Source organism: Zonotrichia leucophrys, chromosome 1A (assembly GCF_028769735.1).
Source record: "Zonotrichia leucophrys gambelii isolate GWCS_2022_RI chromosome 1A, RI_Zleu_2.0, whole genome shotgun sequence".
In the NCBI taxonomy this organism is placed as follows: domain Eukaryota; kingdom Metazoa; phylum Chordata; class Aves; order Passeriformes; family Passerellidae; genus Zonotrichia; species Zonotrichia leucophrys.
This window is the reverse complement of record NC_088170.1, coordinates 25,702,142-25,719,896: the sequence shown is the minus strand read 5'-3', so window position 1 is coordinate 25,719,896 and position 17,755 is coordinate 25,702,142. Positions and strand designations below refer to the sequence as shown.

The window sequence follows — 17,755 nt, the reverse complement described above, 5'->3', positions numbered from 1 at the left end:
CATTTTTATGGGATTTTTTTGAGACTTTGGTTTTATATGACTAAGCAGCTATAAAGCTAGATTAAAAAATAAGCATTGCAAGTTAGATAGGACTGATTAGAAACAGTATGTGATTTTGGCTCTATTCCCTGTTTGACTGGGTCTCATTCAGTCTCCCTGCAGAGCAAGGGGGATTTCAGAAACTGACAGTTTGAATTCCTGAAAGAATAAAAAAGGCTTCTGGAAAATATGACCATAAAAATTTATGGAAGATCTATAGGAAAAAATACTTTTCTTTTCTGAAACTTGACAGAGACAAAAAAAAAAATATTAATATAAGCTTATTATGTTTATGATGGGAGTACATAATTTTGGTATAACAACTGTTAACTATTTCAGCCTAAGCAATAGCTCTATGAGTCTAAAAATACATGTGAAGAAAATCTGTAAAATAAAATTTTGTAATGCATAAATATGATGAACTTCTTGCAGTCAGTGAGAGTGGGTGCATGTAATGCATAGATCAGCTTACTTTTTGTGGTCAGAGCGTTGGTATGAGGAAGAAACTGAATCAGTTATTTTTTTTCAAATAATTTGTTTTATATTCTGAAATATGAAAAGATGAGGCTTAAACTAACAAATGTGAACAGACATCACTGGGAATAATTTTTAAATCTCCAAAGTTTGGACTTTTTTTTTTATTTATCAAAATGAGTATGGTACTACAAAAAAATACTGCTTTCCATTTAAGTTTTCTGTTGTCCAACAGAAGTTACCCAGTTTTGAGGGTTCTGGTTAGCATGAATGATCTGGGAAAGCAAAGAACCCATGAGTGGAAACTCCTCTACTCTTGTTTTGGTCAGAAAAAATAAGTTGTTCAATAATCTCTTACCTTTTTTAATGAAAGTCGGATTTTGGTTATAATAGTGAGCAAGCCACCAGAGTTAGTTTCTTTAGAAAAAAATCATCACAGCCTCTTTTCTTGGATGCTTTATAGTTATATTTTTAGTCTGTGAGTGTGGTGGGGAGGAATATTGATTTTTAAAAATAATTTTAAGTTCTAGCAACACACATGTATTAAATCTCATAATGTGCCTGTGAAGAAATTTATTTAAAGCAACGTTTTGATCTTAGTTCTTTAAAGGCAATTCTGTACCTGCATTAAAGAATATTAAGTGTTGTATTTTCGAGGGCTTATTAAATATTCAGTCATTTTCTTTTTCCATTGTCAAGTATGTCAAGGGCAAACCTTCTGTGTCCTGGAATGTAACTCAAATGAAATGATTCTTAAAAGCTGCTACTAAGTGCTCATGATACAAAATATACATTACACGGTGAGGGGAGTTGAAAGAGGAGGTGTTGAGAATCCAACCCCAGAACAAGTTGCATCCAGACAAGATACATGTATTTTTTGGGATTTATTTTTTTGGAAAAACACTGAAATATGGTGAGAGATTTTATTCAAAACTTAAATATGAAGCAAGAAGTTAAGATGACTGTGGCAATTAACACTTTGCTGTGCATTAAACCTCTTCACTGACTATGACCTGTCCATTTTGGAACACTAAATAACTGTATAGAAATAATTGTCCATTTAAGGGCATGGGATAGACAGAAGAAACTTACTTTAAATATGGATTAGGGTCAGTCTGATTTTATGAATACGTATAATACACCTAAGTGCGAGAGTCAGTTTCCAGCTGCACTGTTGCTTTGTTTGGGCTCTGTCTAAGCTGTTGAGCCTTAGAATGGCTCAGCAAGGCCCTGGCTCCATCCCAGGACAATGACCAGTCCCATGTCTGGGTTTGCTTGAAAAGGAAGCATATGTTTGTGGGTCAGGTGTGAGCCACAGCTTCCTCAGACCTTGTGCCTTTTCCTACTGGGAAATCCAGACATGGCCTATGAGTGAGCTAATACTGTTGTCAGGCCATTTGCAGCCACAATTTTTAGTGACCTTAATTTTTCTAGGCACTTAAGGAGCTATGTGCAAGGTAAAGCATGACTTTGGACTCATAAAAGTTCTGCTAATCCAGAGGCTGCTCAATTTGGTGTTCTAGAATTGGTTGTCAATTTTGAAATTGCTTTAAACTCTGAGCTACTTAGTCCCCCATGAAACACTGAGTTCAAAGTAAGAATCATAAAGTTTTCTTTATAATTTCTAACAAGTTAACTGCAGGCACTTCACACTCTAGATTTATGTGCTTCATTGAAAATTGAGGTGTATATGATTAATCCACTTACTGTGAATGTTAGTAGAACTTAGCAACAGAGCTTGGCTGGTGATCCTGTCAACTAGACAAGCTGGGAGATGGAATCTCTACTGTCTGAACGTGTGATGCTGACACACAAGAACAAAATTGGGTGCACACTGCCTTCAAACTGTGAGCAGAGGGAATCAGCAACCTCCTGAGAGCTTTAACTGCTCAATGAGGAATGCTGTACATGCTGTGTGTTACATACTGAACATTTTTGTAACTTTTAACTGCTCTCATATGGAAAAAATGGACTGAACTTTTTATTAATTCAATTTGTGTTAATTTGAATTTCGAACAGTGGCCGCAGAGTGTGCCAACAACCATTCTGTCGCTTAGAAAGACGGTTCCTTCAGGAGGAAAAGAGAAAACTTAAATGAGGAAAGTTAATTTTATCACATCCATCGAAGCAAACAAGAAGCAATTACTTAAAAAAAACCAACAACCCCTTTTTAAGAAATGAGGAAAAGATCATGATTACGTGGATATTATTTGAAAATTTTTCTTCAGCTTTTTCTTGAAGACTGTCAAAAAATGTGTTAGGGCTGCAATGTTTGGTTTAGAAAAGGGGGTGAATAAGATGTTTTGCTCTGTACCAAGGCTGAACTTGTCTTGCAACTAGTCAAAACCAAAATTTTCAGAACTTCTCATGGTGAAAGGCTGCTAATGATTCAAACAGAAAATTGTCTCTTGCTGTAACCTTTCTGAAATAATGATCAAGCTAACTCCTTTTAGATTTTTGTGCTTCATAAAAGTAAAAAGGAGAAAAACCAGAAAGCTGTGTGTGTTACCCTGGCTATTGTGGACTGAGGAACTGTTGCAGGACTGAGGAATAGAACTTGGCTGGGCACATCCACCAGGGAATCTGTGACTTCAAATCTGTACTGGCTTTTTCTGTAATGTGGTGCTTGCTCACATGACAAAAATGGATGTATTTTTAGAGGCTAATTACTTTAGAGAAGCTGGAATTAGGATGAAGGAGAAGGAAAGCATAAAATGGGGATAGCACATGACTTCATTTAGTTTCTATCATTGCAGCTGTGTATGAAAAACTTTTCAACACATTGCCTGATAGGTAACATAATACTAACAAAGCATCTTTGTTAATGCAAGATTAATCCCTAATCATTTGTTGTTTGACTCATAAAATGTTCCTGCTTGCATTGTTCCTTGCATTTGCTTCTTGCATGTTCTCTGAATCCTCTGATTATTGCAGTAACAGTGTAGGTCTCGTGTATGAGGCTTCATCTTGCTAGATGCTATGCAAGCTCCCTCCTCATCCAAGGAGCTGGCAGTTTGAAACCAAATGCAATGAGAGATAAAAGGAACGTGTGTCTTTGCTCAAAATCAGTGATGGCATGCATATGCACGGAAAAATGTGTACAACTTATTGTTTTACATTTCTATGAATGCTTATTGCAGGCTTACCAAGAAATCTGTCACCAGATTGATAGTGTTTTCTTGTCTTTGTTCTAACCTCTGGAACATGACTATCTTTAAAATAGATTTTGGGCATGACTGAATGTCTTTTTCCTTTAGGGGTAACAAAAAACTGAATGTAGGTGCACAGCTAAAAATTTCAATCTGCCTTGCCAAGTGCAATGTCAGTGCAGTGTCAATGTTAAGCAAAACAGTAATAAATAGCTTGTCAGGCAGTTCTACCTGTAGTTACTTTTGTGGTATTTGGCATTTTTAGAAGGTTTCTGAATCTGAATGGACTCTGAAATACAGTCCAGAAAACAGTGGTAATTATTTACATACTGTTGGCTTCACTGCATTGTTGAATGCACAGTTAATCCTTGTTATATCTGAGTTGTTGGTAAATTTTACTTCGGTTAGGTTGAATGTAGTTTTCTTTTATTTTCAGACAAAAAAATTTTCACAGTTGTCTGAAATCACCAGTGTTGCTGTTGAAGAGGTTGCCCAATATTTTATCTGTCAAAAGTTCCTTCCCAAATTACAAACTATAGTGCTGACTTAGCTTCAGTGACTCAGCCTCCAAAGATTTGTTTGCTTTTTCCATGCTTGACTGTGTAGAAGGATTCTGGAGGCTGCTCTAGGAGACACCCAAGGGTCATTCTTAGCCCACCAGTGGCTTAGAGTCTGATACACATTCTCTCTCTCTCTCTTGTGGAGAAGTTTTGCAAAGATCTGCTGAGATTAATTCACTTAGGTTTTATAAATCTAGTTGTATTTGCTGACTCTCACAAGTTGTCCCACACAAGACTGAGGCTTTTTTGTGTATGTTGGTGTCAGGTGCTGTGAGCTATGAGCATGCAGCAAATTTGTAGTTAAGGCAAGGGCAGAAAAGCCTGTTCGGTAAAAATCAGACAGTGTAAGATTGTTTGCTTAGCTTGTGGCTAGAAGTCCAGACTGGATGATAAGTGTTCAGTTCAGTCTCTGAGTCAGTACTTTTTGAAAGGTAACAGATTTAGAGTGTTTGAAATTGTAGGGCATGGTGTAATAACTTTTGTTTCCTTGACTGGGGAAAGGAAGCCATAAATAACCTGCAAATATCTGATATAGGTAGTTATATGGGTTTTTTCATAGATCCATCTCAAGAATCTGAATGTAATAAATTTGCCCAACCTGCACTGCAAATTTAAACTTGTTTCCAGAATAAAAGGAATTCTCTTTACAGGTTGTGGTGACAATATTTTATTGTCTAACAAGTGTTCTGTGTTAGAAAAATACCAGCATTCAGTATTGTGCAAGCCTAAATGAGTTCCTCTGGCACATAACACTAAATATGAATGCTAATACTAAATTCAGTCATTGATATCCGAAGTGCACAAAATCAGTTTTGCCACAATGTGGTATCTTGGATTAAAGTGGCAGAACAGAGGCATTCTGGCTTATGGCTGTTATTTTGTCTGCCTTGCAACTAGATTTTTCCAATTACATTCAAGATTTCAGTGTGGTAACTAGATACTAGATATTTTTAACCTGTTTTGGCAACTTTTTGACTCCTTGGGCCCTAAGACTTTCAAAAGTCTTCATGTCTCCAGCAGGCTTTTTCCCCCAGAATAATTTTGGCTATAAAATGTTTATTAAGATGCAAATTCAAAATAAAAACTTTTGTTATTTATATACTTCACCACTGCTGCTGAATGCTAGCTGAACTGGTTGTAATGTCATTGAAAAGAAGTTGACTATTGTAGCAAAGGAGCAGCTGACCTCAAAACACCTTTTCATTTGGTGTATATTCCTCAGTGTAAGAAAATCTATCTCCTGCTCTAGCTGTTTGGCTCAGTGTTAATTTTTGAGATCCTGTCCTGGATGTTCTGTTATTCAGCTGTAATGGCTGAATTGAAGATCAGGCAATCTGTGCTTTTTAAGTCCTAAATAATCTTTTGTGATGGCTGTTTCCAGATTATTTACCTCTATTTTATCAATTCACGTGCCTCTACTAGAACTGAATTTGTATTTCCCTTTTTGTTTGGATTGCCCTGAATTTGTAACCTGTTTAGCAGGATTGTGGATCCTAAGAATGTGACAAAGCTGTGCCACCACAGTGTGTGAGGTTCTGGAAGGGTTACTTTTAGTGCTGCCCAAGAGAATCAGTGATGGATGACTACAAACATAGTAGGCTATGCAACCAACTCTACCTGTAACACAGAAGGCATTTTCTATCACTAAATATCCTGCATTTGTAAATCATTGAAAATCTAAAGGAAACCCAGACTTTGGATCTGCTCCTAGATCCCTGTGAGGTGCTCTTCAAGACAGGTGTGAGTTCTGAACCATAATCTCAAGACTGTTAGGGTCAGCCCACATGTTTCACTGTGTGAGAGCTGGACATGTGTAAATACTGCTGTGGTAGGTGTGTATGGGGACTGCTTGAAAGGAACCTTGACAACTGAATCAAGTTCCGACAATTTAGTAGAGATTAAAGAAATTGTTGCCATTTTTCCTAATGAGTTGCATTTTGTCACGATTGACAAAATCCATTGCCAAGGCTTGTCCTGCTCCTGGACTCCTGACCTGCATGTGAGAGCTGTCTGCTGCTCTTCTCTGGCCTAGATGGAAATTTTTATGTGTATGAATTTGTCTGCCATTTGGGGAAGAATGAGTAAAAGTTTTACTATAAACACAGACATCATTTGTATTAATGTGAAGACCTGTGTGGTTCTGATGTCTCTTTTTATCTCTTTGTGTTTCAGTTCATCGCTTTTGCCTCTTTATTCTTCATCTTAGTTTCAATCACAACCTTCTGCCTGGAAACACATGAGGCTTTCAACACTATTATAAACAAAACTGAGCAGGTCATCAACGGGACAGAAGCTGTGTTACAGTATGAGATTGAGACAGATCCTGCGCTGACATACGTGGAAGGAGTCTGCGTGGTATGGTTTACATTTGAATTTTTAGTACGTGTTATTTTTTCTCCCAACAAACTTGAATTCGTCAAAAACCTCTTGAATATCATTGACTTTGTGGCCATCCTGCCCTTTTACCTAGAAGTGGGCTTGAGTGGGCTCTCCTCCAAAGCTGCTAAGGACGTGCTTGGTTTCCTCAGGGTGGTAAGGTTCGTCAGGATCCTCCGGATTTTCAAGCTCACCCGGCACTTTGTGGGCCTCAGGGTGCTGGGCCACACTCTGCGAGCCAGCACCAATGAATTTCTGCTGCTGATAATATTCCTGGCACTTGGTGTATTGATATTTGCCACTATGATCTACTACGCAGAGCGGGTGGGAGCCCAGCCTAATGACCCGTCAGCGAGTGAACACACACAGTTCAAAAACATCCCCATCGGCTTCTGGTGGGCTGTAGTCACCATGACCACCCTGGGATATGGGGATATGTATCCACGGACTTGGTCAGGCATGCTGGTGGGAGCCCTGTGTGCCCTGGCGGGAGTGCTCACCATAGCCATGCCCGTGCCTGTGATAGTTAACAATTTTGGGATGTACTACTCCCTGGCCATGGCAAAGCAGAAACTGCCAAGGAAGCGAAAGAAGCACATCCCTCCTGCTCCTCAAGCCAGCTCACCCACCTTCTGCAAGACAGACTTGAACATGGCCTGCAATAGCACGCAGGGTGACATCTGCCTGGGCAAGGACAACCAGCTGATGGAACACAACAGATCATCAGGTAGGACCCCACTGGAAATGCATGTCCTCTGAAAACACTTTATAGACCAGTATGTTTGGTAGGGGTCAGAAAGCAGCCAGTCTTTCTGCCAGGAGAAGATGTAGCTCCCACCCTTCTCCCCTCCAACATTTGCGTGTGTCAGTCTCATAGAGGACAAAAATAGGTATAGTGATGTTCCCAAACCTCTATGTAGCTGGTCTATACAGTTTTGCTTGCTCTGTTGAGAATGCTTTCCTGCTGATGATATCAACCTTTTCTTTTGCCTGTTGTTTGTTGCGTTGTATGGATGTTTCTTGTTTTTCTGCATGACTGTGACTATTTGAGCAGCCACCGTGTCCCACCCTGTTGGACTCCATGGTGTTTTGCCTCAGTGTCTGTCTCTTGTGTCAGCTTTGCCTGTGCCACATCGTGGCCTGTTAAGCAAGATCCTACAAAGAAGCAGTCATTTAAAAGGAGCAGGTGCTTTACATCCAAAGCCCAGCACTCAAAGGAAATAGGAAGAAATTTTCTTTCTAGTTTTCTTTCCATTTGGCATTCTGCTTCCCTGGCTAAAAGAATCTCCTTCATCTGTGTTAGATGAAACATTGCATGATATTTACTATTCATTAAATTATACTAGCATAGCTGATGTAAATCTCGTCAAGAAAAAAAGAAAATGACAGCCCTTAGCACCATCATCGCTATTACAGTTGATCTTTGTGATTTCTATTACCTTATTTGTTAGAGTTTCAAATGATGAATAAGGAGTATTTTTTGCTTTACTCAGTGAAATTGCCTATCAAATGACAGCCTCAGTCCCTCCCAAGCCACTGCTCCATGTTCCAAATCTGTTGCAATTAAAAAGTAGATTTTAGCTCTCAGTATAATTAAATAGTTTAGCAGCAAGAATAGTTTTTTGTTTCTTGAGTGTATTTATTCTTAAGCCAAATACAATCTGTGTAAAAGCTCACATACCAGTCATGAGATTCCAGCTGTAAAGCTGCTAAAGCATAATAAGAGCAAAACCACTCATGACTGGTGTAATTCAGTAATTGAAATATAGATTTTTAAAAAGAAGAGTCTGGAAAATCCATCTCTGAGCAATATCCTTCTTTGGTCTGTTGCTCTGTTACTGAAGAGCATTTCTGTTCAAAGGAGCTCGGTTTCATTCTCCGAGTTTACTGTTCACAAATTAACACAGTTTTTTGAACATCCTAAATGTATTTTAAGGGATGGAAACACTTGAAAAGACTCAGACTGACAGTAAAATATGGTTAGTTTTTCAGTGCTTTGACTGACAACCTTTGAGGTAGCATCTTTAAATTGTGAATGATAACAGCTTTTTCATGCCATCAGGTCCTACCGAAGGTATTCTGAATGGAGACAGCTCAGTGAGATCACTGTGTCTCTCATTAAGAGACACTTTTTTTTTTGTGTTTACAGCTTTATTTACAAGGGGTTATAATCCTTGAAGTTAGAGAGAAAGCAGACATGGAAGAAGGAGCCATTTTAAAGTGTTATCTTCCTTTTCAGTAGTGCCACCACTCACATCATGCACTGTAGCTTTATTTCTAGTAGAGAATGTTATTAGAGTCACTATGAATTATGTACAAAACTTCAAGGCTGAATTCTGCCCTTTGCATTCCCAGTTCAGAAAAAAACCATGTGCAGGTTTACATGCAAAGGTAAAGCTGAAGTTATGTGCTGTACTGAGAAGAAATTTTTTTTTCCTGAAGTGGCCTGAATTTGAAATGGTAGATAATTTTAAAAGAGAGTCCTTTGGGAGTGACAAATCAGGAGAGGTATAAGTTTTGCCATTTGACAAAATAAAGTACAGAGACCAAGACAGCATTTAATGTTGGGTACTTATGATGACAAGCAGTGCAAGTGTAATAAATATGGAAGTGAAAGCTAAGTGTGTTAATAAACAGTGTATAGTGCCAAATACTGAAAATGGCACCTCCTTCTGGGTGAGGGCTTGTCTTTAAAACATTAAACTATATATTTTAAACAAAAATGCCTAACATGACTGACCTCTTGTTTAGCAAAAATGATGGCCAAAATAGTAAATAACTGTTTGAAATATCCAAGGCTGACTGTATTCTGACAAGTTACAGCCCAGAGTAGATGAATAACTGAGCCTTGGTTTGATTATTTCTTCATGTTAGTTTAATCTAATTTTATTCAAATTTTAGAAGAAGAACAGGAAAGTCAAAAGATCATTTATTCTTGAACAAAACGTATATCTTTGCCATTTTGTACTGATTAATGATGAATTGCAATCTTGTTTTCTTCTAATGATTTACTTTATATCTACTTTTTGAGTGATGGGAATATCTGGCATTCAGCGTAAGCTCTTTGTGATGTCTCATTTCCTCATTCATTATTGTCTGTAAATGGGCATGGTGCTTTAACCAGTGTTATCAGGTGAAGACAGTGCAGGAAGTGAGCAGCCACTCTCACCTGGTGAAAGGCTCCCTCCCATCAGACGTTCTAGTACAAGAGACAAAAACAGAAGAGGGGGAACATGTTTCCTACTGACAACAGGTGATTACACGTGTGCTACTGATGGAGGGATCAGGAAAGGTATGGACTTCTTTCATTAGATCATAAAGGTTACTCAGCAATGTGCTTGTGAAAAACAATCTTAGAGTAAATGATGTGCACAATGCTCTAAGAGGAAAGACTGTACTCACAATGTACCTTTTTTTCTTTACTCCTAGTCATTCTTTTCCTTTTAGAAACACTCATCCCCTTTAGTCTTCAAAAAATGTGCTTGATGTTGGACACTCATTTCACTTGTGTCTTCATTTGCCCGTAATCTCTGGTGGAAAAGCCTGCAATTCAGACCTTGTTCATTCAACCACTCATCACTCAATATAACTTGTCATTCTAAAAGACAAATTAATCATATTATAACTGTAGTCTGCTCTTTATAAAATTTGCAGCTGAATAAACTTTTAAGGTTGACATGTTAGAAATAAGCAACATTTCTAAACACAAAAAAGCATATCCTGAGATGCTAGTTAGATTTCTTTCAAACAAAATTTTGAGCTGATAATGCCAAAAACTATTTTTCCCTTGGCAATACTAACCACTGATACTAAAATATTGCTGTCTACTCCATCCATAATTCAGCTATGAAGTAAAACAATGCTTAACCTTTCATGGTATTAAAAATGCCTTTCTAGTTATTTAGCCTCTTCAAATCTGATTACTTCCTGCTCAGTAGGATGGGAGTGCCCAGGTGGAGTTTGCAAAACTGTTTGGTGCTTGTATCTCCGATGTGACTGATTATTTCTACCCCAGCAGGCCACATCTGGCTGTGGCTGCAAACCTAACATCAGCACAGAGCCCTAAGATCAGCATGCCAGTGGTAATCTTCCCATTTCTTTAGACAGGAACTGCTTTTGTTTCTTGGCAAATTATATTCCTCTGGCCTTGGATCATTCAGACAGATTTTGCATTCCTGAGTGCTGAAGTGTAGTTGTTCACCTCAGAGCTCATCTGAAGTAGCCGTGTGGCACTGGACAGACATTTTTGCCCGAGATTTTTCTGGCTTTTTTTTATTTTTCCCAGACTTGCTTGGTGTATAGCAAACATAACTGTCCCAGCCAGCCATATATCTAAGGGAGTTCTCTTGGGTTGTTCTGGCCAATGCTCTTTTTACACTTCAGAGCATAAGCTCAATAGTTTAAACCTGTGAAGGCAGATGTGCAACCAGTTCCACGTGTATGGCATTTGCAGAGTATGACTCTATGCTCGGGCATTTTATGTGCTCCTGTATATAATGTTTAGCTTAAATGAAAAATCATTGCAAGCATGTTTTTGCACGAATTTACTACATTTTTCACTGAGAGTATATTTCACTGTCTTCTCAACAACTAGGATTATTTAAAATCTCTCTAATGCTAAAGTCTTTGTGGAGGTCAAGAACAGCTGGATAAGGTAGAGTACCATGGCATCTTGCATGATCAGCTTTTTGACTTCACTCAGCAAGTTATGGTGGTAACCATGACTAGAGCAGATCAGAAATAATAAAAGAAGTTACCCATCAGCTACTAAAGACATATTTATATAACAGTAAAACCTATTTTGTCCTGGAACATTTTAATTTGTAAATCTAGATTTAAAATAATTTTTTTTTTGTAATTTTTTTAGGTTTTGTAATTTTTACTAGAAAAACTGGGGCTTGAGTTCAGAATGGGTAATTTTTTGATGAGAAATATGCTCTTTGCCTGGCTCTGATGATAATCTTAATTGAGGCTGAAATGTTTTAGTCATTGGCTTTGGAGTGTATTTTATACAGAGTGGAGAAGCTAGCCCATAAGCAGAAAATATCTTCAAATAATATACAATTAGGTTTGAATGCTTGAATGTCATTCACACATCAAGTCTACTACTTTCACATTTTATTTTTACCCTTTCCTTCTTTCCTTCTTTTGGTACATTCTTCTTGTTTGGTTTGTTCCTTTGATTCTTGGTTGTTCAATTATAATTTATTCTGAGCTTTTTGCATCTCCATCTCCAAGATGATACTGATTCAGACCTGATCCATTAATACACCTGAAAAGTACTGATTTTGGATCAAGCATCTCTCACTATTCATCTTGTATATCTGGTTTTCATTTTTTAGGAGTTTCTACTTTCTTTACAATCATTACCATCTTCTTCTCTCAGTTCTTTCCTTTTATCATTAGAAGAGTAGCAAGAAAATAATCTTAAAAACTACTTTCCTATCTTTATGCAAAAAAGCTACCTGATTATTTTGATTTTTTTAATAAGCTTTATGTTTACAGGGAGTTTAAATATATACACTAGCATTGTGCTTCTCTTTAATTCCGTTTTCAAACAAAATTCTTTCTAGTCTGTTTAAATACTGATAAAAACTCAGAAACTGGAGGCTGTTTCAGAAATGTATCTGAATTCTGTGTAGTATCACAGTCTAGCCTGCCCTTGCCATCTGGAGGGAACATTGCACAATGTTTAGTAGATATGAGGTTATACATTTGCTTTAAGTATAGTTTTGCAGTGTGCAGATTTCAGGGTAAGAAATACGTTAATTGTTGTAAGGGGAGAGCTTAAGATATGATTTTTCCTAAAGATACCATTAACTGTCTGTTACCTAGAGACCTGGAATTTGAGCCAGTAACTGTTTCAATCAGAAAGAAAAAAAAAATTGCTGACATTCCATGTGGTATTTAGCTTTACTGTCATTGGTATTTTAAGGTTTCTGGGGAAAAAAAGTCTCATTATTTCCCTATAAGAAATTTTGACCTGAATATTTTAACCTGGCAAATGCTTAAATGCATACTTGTCTTCAAGGAAATAAGTAGTACTGCTGAAATCAGTGAGACTTCTCATGCTTGCACTGAAGCATGTACCCATGTACTTCAGGAGCAAGGTCCTGCCTGGCTCAACCTTTGTTGTATTTCCTTGCTGATATCTTCAGGCTGACGAGCAGATCTGTTTCCTAACAAATGGAGTTATTCAGCAGCTGCTGAAAATACTTGAATATGAAGATAGTGATGCAGTGAAAGCAATGCTTTTTTTTTGTTTACAGCATTACCTCTATGAAGTGAAAACAATCCACACTAGCAAAAAGTAGGTAGCTAGAGCTCACAGTGTATGTGAACAGAAATATCTGCAAGTGCAATGTTCCCTTCAAATTGTGAAGCATTATGTGGTTGCCTCATTTAATGATTAATAGTTTACTACTTCCTTATATGAATTAATACTGTTGATTTTGTTCAAATCATCTGGAAAAGAAGCACAAATTCAATGTTTTAAGTTTGCCATTCAGGAGGCATTTACAAATACATCAAGCTCTGCTGTCTTATTAGACTTCAAAATTAGAAGCAAAGCCTAAGAGTTAATATTTTTGAAGATAAAGCTTCTTATATTATCATTCAATCCTCTGCAGAACTGATTTACACATACTGTATAAAATTTATCTGGTTTCTGGTTTATTTATTTTAAAGAAAAAATTGTACTATATTAGGAATTGAATGTAGCAGACATTATGTAATTTTGACAGTTCCTGCAGTCTCTCTTAATGGGCTTTTGATTAAGCTTAGCCAGATAGCTCAATCACCCTGGTGGGATCCCTTATCTTGCTCTCTGTGACACCCTGCTGAAACCCACAGTGTGATACTAAGTGCAAGATGGGATGTGGAAGAGCAGGTCAGACCTCTTGTGTGATGGTCTGTTTAATTTTTTTGGGAAAAAGTGGATGCATTAATTTGTAAATAACTTTATTTATTAGTATTCTTTGGTAGTAATGTGTCTCAGCACTGAGTTCTTTTGCAGGCAGATTCCCTCTGAGTCCCTGATAGCTCCTTGGATTACATTACATTGTACTGTTTGTCTTTGTCTATTTTTTGGCTGAATTCAACTGATGTCTGTGCATTTTCTCATACAAGGCTATGAAAAATCCCGAAGCCTAAACAACATAGCTGGCTTGACAGGCAATGCTCTGCGACTGTCTCCAGTAACATCACCCTACAGCTCACCTTGTCCTCTAAGGCGCTCTCGGTCTCCCATCCCTTCCATCTTGTAAACCAGATGGCGTCAATCGGCTACATAGCATTAAATCAAATACTGTTTACCACATCTTGGAAATAAATGTAGCATTAAGCATAGGCTCCACAAATATGGTCTAATTCCTGCATGATACAACTGTCAGTAGTAAGAAAAACCACTTGGGTACCTGAAGATTTTTGTCTTGGCTTTTAAAGATTACTTCAGGTAGCATTTCTCCTTTTATCTACTATATTGTCCTACTTTCCTGTGGCAATAAAAGGACAGTTAGTGGATGCTCTTGTCCATATATTCAATAAATAAGCATATTTTCAGGGAGATTTACTTAAAATAATGTGCTTCCAAGTAATTATCAGTCACTCCATTGAACCTCCATTTCTTGTGACTCTAATCCATTCTGAAGATGTCTGCTCTGAAGGGTCTGCTCATTTGCATGGGCCATCCTGTGTCCATCACCTGACAAGCAGTGTTGCGGATCGTGGAGACCACAGAGGGCTCTGGATGTGTGTTCTCACATTGTTACCATCCTGCTGAAATGAAAGCACTGATAAACTGGTCTGCATGTGGGATTGTTTTTCTGTGTTTAACCTTTTCTTTTATTTTTTAACTATCTACTTGTTTATAAACGACTTTATTTTGTGATTAACTTATTTCGGTACTGGATTGCTGTATCAGAGTTCTGAATGTCTCCGGTTGTTTGCACACAGATAACTGCAAAGAGGTTGTCATTACTGGTTACACGCAAGCAGAAGCCAGATCTCTTTCTTAATGGCTTGGGGAAGGCACAAAACATGCAAGAAAGGTAAACGCCATCCAGACTTGCAATTTTAAGCTAGCAAGTGCTGCTTGGTACTGTAGTATTTTCTCTACTCCAGGGTTCTTCAACATTTTCAGAAGCTGAGTACCAAGTAAACTTGAAATAATTTTTTGGGGGCTTTTTTTTACCATTGTAAGAGGGTAGTAGTTCTCAAGTCGGGTTTTTGACCAGCCTTATACCTCTGGCTAGTGGGCCTCAGAAATTTCTTCAGTCAATGTTTTTTGAGGTGCTTTGTCCTGTGTGTTGTTTGTCTGTCTGTTTTGCAACCTGTCTCCTTGTATTCTCCATCTGTCTCCATAAAGCACAGAGATTCTGTTAAAATGCCCCCCTCTTTTAAGTTGAACTAAGAACACTTTTTTCTCCTTTTCTCTTTTTTTCATATGCACTATACATCCATGTGTAAATAGAAATATACATATTTTTCAAGTGCAGTTAGTATCATCTAGACTAACTCGTGTGCACTCCTAAGGTTTTTTGAGCAGCTTTTCAGCACTGACCGGTTGCCTATTGCATCAATCTTCCTCCCAGCAACCAGCATTCATTACAATTTTGAAACTGTATCTCCTCTAGTGGCTTTTTCATTCAATACTAACCTCTGTTTATGCAACAGGACAAATGCAATGGCAAATTTGAGGTTCTGGGCTGGTGAGGAAAAATTACCCTTAAACTGTAGAGTTTTAGAAGACCATAATGACTGAAATCTTCTTAAGTGATCCTTGAAGTTGTTGAATAATACCTGACTGTCATGTTTTACTTTTTTGTTAGGAAAAGAAATTAAATTTATTGTTGACCATGTAACATGTTCTTCTGTATATAGCCAAGCCCAATAGCATGACCTGCATGTCAGAATTCTTGTACAATAATGTAGTTATCAAAGTATACATTTCTGATATTTAGAGATGTACATTGATTTACTTTTGGTAAAATATTGTCAATAGAGAGATAATTGCAAACAGCTTTTAGCAAATGAATTAATATAATATCTGGTGCTGCTGTTATATTAACTACAGTGTTGTACAGAATTTATCATGGATTTTTGACTGCTGAAAAAGGGACAATGGAATTTAGCCATACCAAGGACTGTACTGGAAAGAGACTGCTGCTGCTGAATGGGCCCTGATAAACGACTCACACCTTGAGGAGGTCACTGAGACTTTGCGTGCGAAGCAGAGCTTGTTAAAGAAGATGAAAGACCGCTCATAATTACTGCTGCCAGAGGAAGGGGTGACTAGTCACTGTTGATGAGTCAGTGTAAATAAAACGTGTGTGCATGGAAAATCAGTTTTTATCTATATCAAGGAAAGCTGAATTCATGTCATCATTGCTAAGGTTCCATGCAAAGGCCCCCACCCCTGTGTTTATTATTCCTGGTTCCTGCAGTAAGCTGTGCTGTGGATCATACAAAGACACACGCTTAATAATGATAGTGATGTAAACTACATCTGTCTTGACTTCTGTCATACTAATGGCATATATTGCAAAAGTCACAAATTTGAACAGAATAGGTTTGCATAAGTCCTTGCTTTCTCAGTTTGCCATAACCTAAATTGTTATGAATTGTAGTGTACATGCCAAGTCCTAAGTTTACTTTTCACTTTGATAACAAAAATGTGACTGCAGACAAACATCACTGACTTTGTTCACAGCACACAGTCTTCTTTCATTGTTACCTCAAACTATAAGTATTATCAGAAATAAAATTCTGGCAGCAAGAATATTTTGTGTTTTTTTTTTTTTAATTCAAAGTGTTGCAAACCCAACATCAATAAGTATAAAAATGTATTAAAATTATATTCTACAAATGTATATTTTGCATAAAATATATATATTCTTTGATAAGTTATTTTCTGTGATTTTTGTGGTAAATGGATCTAGTCTATTCTATGTTTATGAGACATTGTAGTGCTACGATGTGGTAATTATGTTCTCTCCATCCTATTCAGTGGGAAATTCTCCAGAATCTGTTTTGTCACCCTGGTGTCCCAATTGTAGGGACCTGTCCCAGTTGTGAAACTCTGTATCGTGGAACTTCTGTGAACATGTCAAGGTGCATGCACAATCCTGGTGGAAACCAGTGGAAATGTAATACCTGATTTGGAGAATAAAAGGCAAAAGACCTGGGGAGGAACTTGGAACATATCTTCTGAACTGGCTCATGAGCTTTCTTTAGCTGTATCGGTCCCCTACCTGCTAGTGGCCACCCCAGTTCTCCATCCAGCCTCCTGGAATGCCTGAGGAGCTTATTCAAATGCTAGCATAAGGTGGCTTCTGCAACAATTGAAAATTTATCAGCTTGTTAATGACCCTGTGCCTCATGTGAAAGTTTCTGTCAGGCTGGGTATTTTAAGTCTTGATGGGAGTTTTGTTGCATCCTGGTGTGAAGTCAAACCTAAAAAAAGGAGGTGATAAATGGTTGCTTAAAGCTTCTAATATATTGTATTTGTGGCAACCAGAAATCCCCAAATACACAAGCAGATTGTCTGAGAGCAGCGAGGTAGCTAGTACAGTTTTACAAATGATCTGAGAGGCTGTAGCACAGTGTTTTGGCATATGTGCTGTAATGTAAGAGAAGTTCCAGAAAACAGGATCAGAAAACAGGTGTTCAATTTTAGAAAATGTGCTGTGATATGTCAGGAGAGCTCACTGTGCTGTTTGCCCATGAATTAAGAGTTGCCTGTGCTGTGATTGTGAGCAGTATCCAAGGGAAGAGGAGGTGTAGTGGTCAGGCAGCACAAGGCTCACAGCCAGCCCCAGTCACCCAGGGTGATGTCTGCCCCAAGGCCTAGAGAGAGGTGTCTGGCTTCCCTCAGTGCTACACAGGGACAGGGATGATCCCCACATGGGATGCAGACAATGGAGTGCATTTTGTTGGTCAAGACTGTAGAAAACACTGATGGCCACATGGTGTCTGACATCTACTGTCTGGATGGTAAGGAGCCTGGATGGATCTCCACCAACACTGGACTTTGAGTCCAGAATATCCTGGACTCGATATTATTTTTCTGCTAGAGAACCAAGCCCATGTTTAAATGCTTTCTTTTAAAACACATCTGGAGGACAAGCTGATGGTGAGTCTGGTAACTGTTCATGTGTT

The 17,755-nt window shown here is 38.0% G+C and overlaps 1 protein-coding gene across 9 annotated transcripts in view; it reads left to right on the top strand.

Annotated features, from left to right (window-relative positions):
- Positions 1–16,800, top strand: part of KCNC2 (potassium voltage-gated channel subfamily C member 2) — a 101,226-nt gene extending 84,426 nt beyond the window's left edge. For 4 of the 9 annotated variants that reach the window (XM_064701954.1, XM_064701952.1, XM_064701955.1 and 1 more), the window contains exons 3-5: positions 6,395–7,325; positions 9,723–9,890; positions 13,727–16,800. In XM_064701954.1, coding sequence (XP_064558024.1) covers positions 6,395–7,325; positions 9,723–9,890; positions 13,727–13,863 — 1,236 coding nt within the window. In that variant the 3' untranslated portion in view covers positions 13,864–16,800. The other 5 variants (XM_064701957.1, XM_064701961.1, XM_064701956.1 and 2 more) reach the window with 5 other exon arrangements.
- The last annotated feature ends 955 nt before the right edge of the window (positions 16,801–17,755 follow it).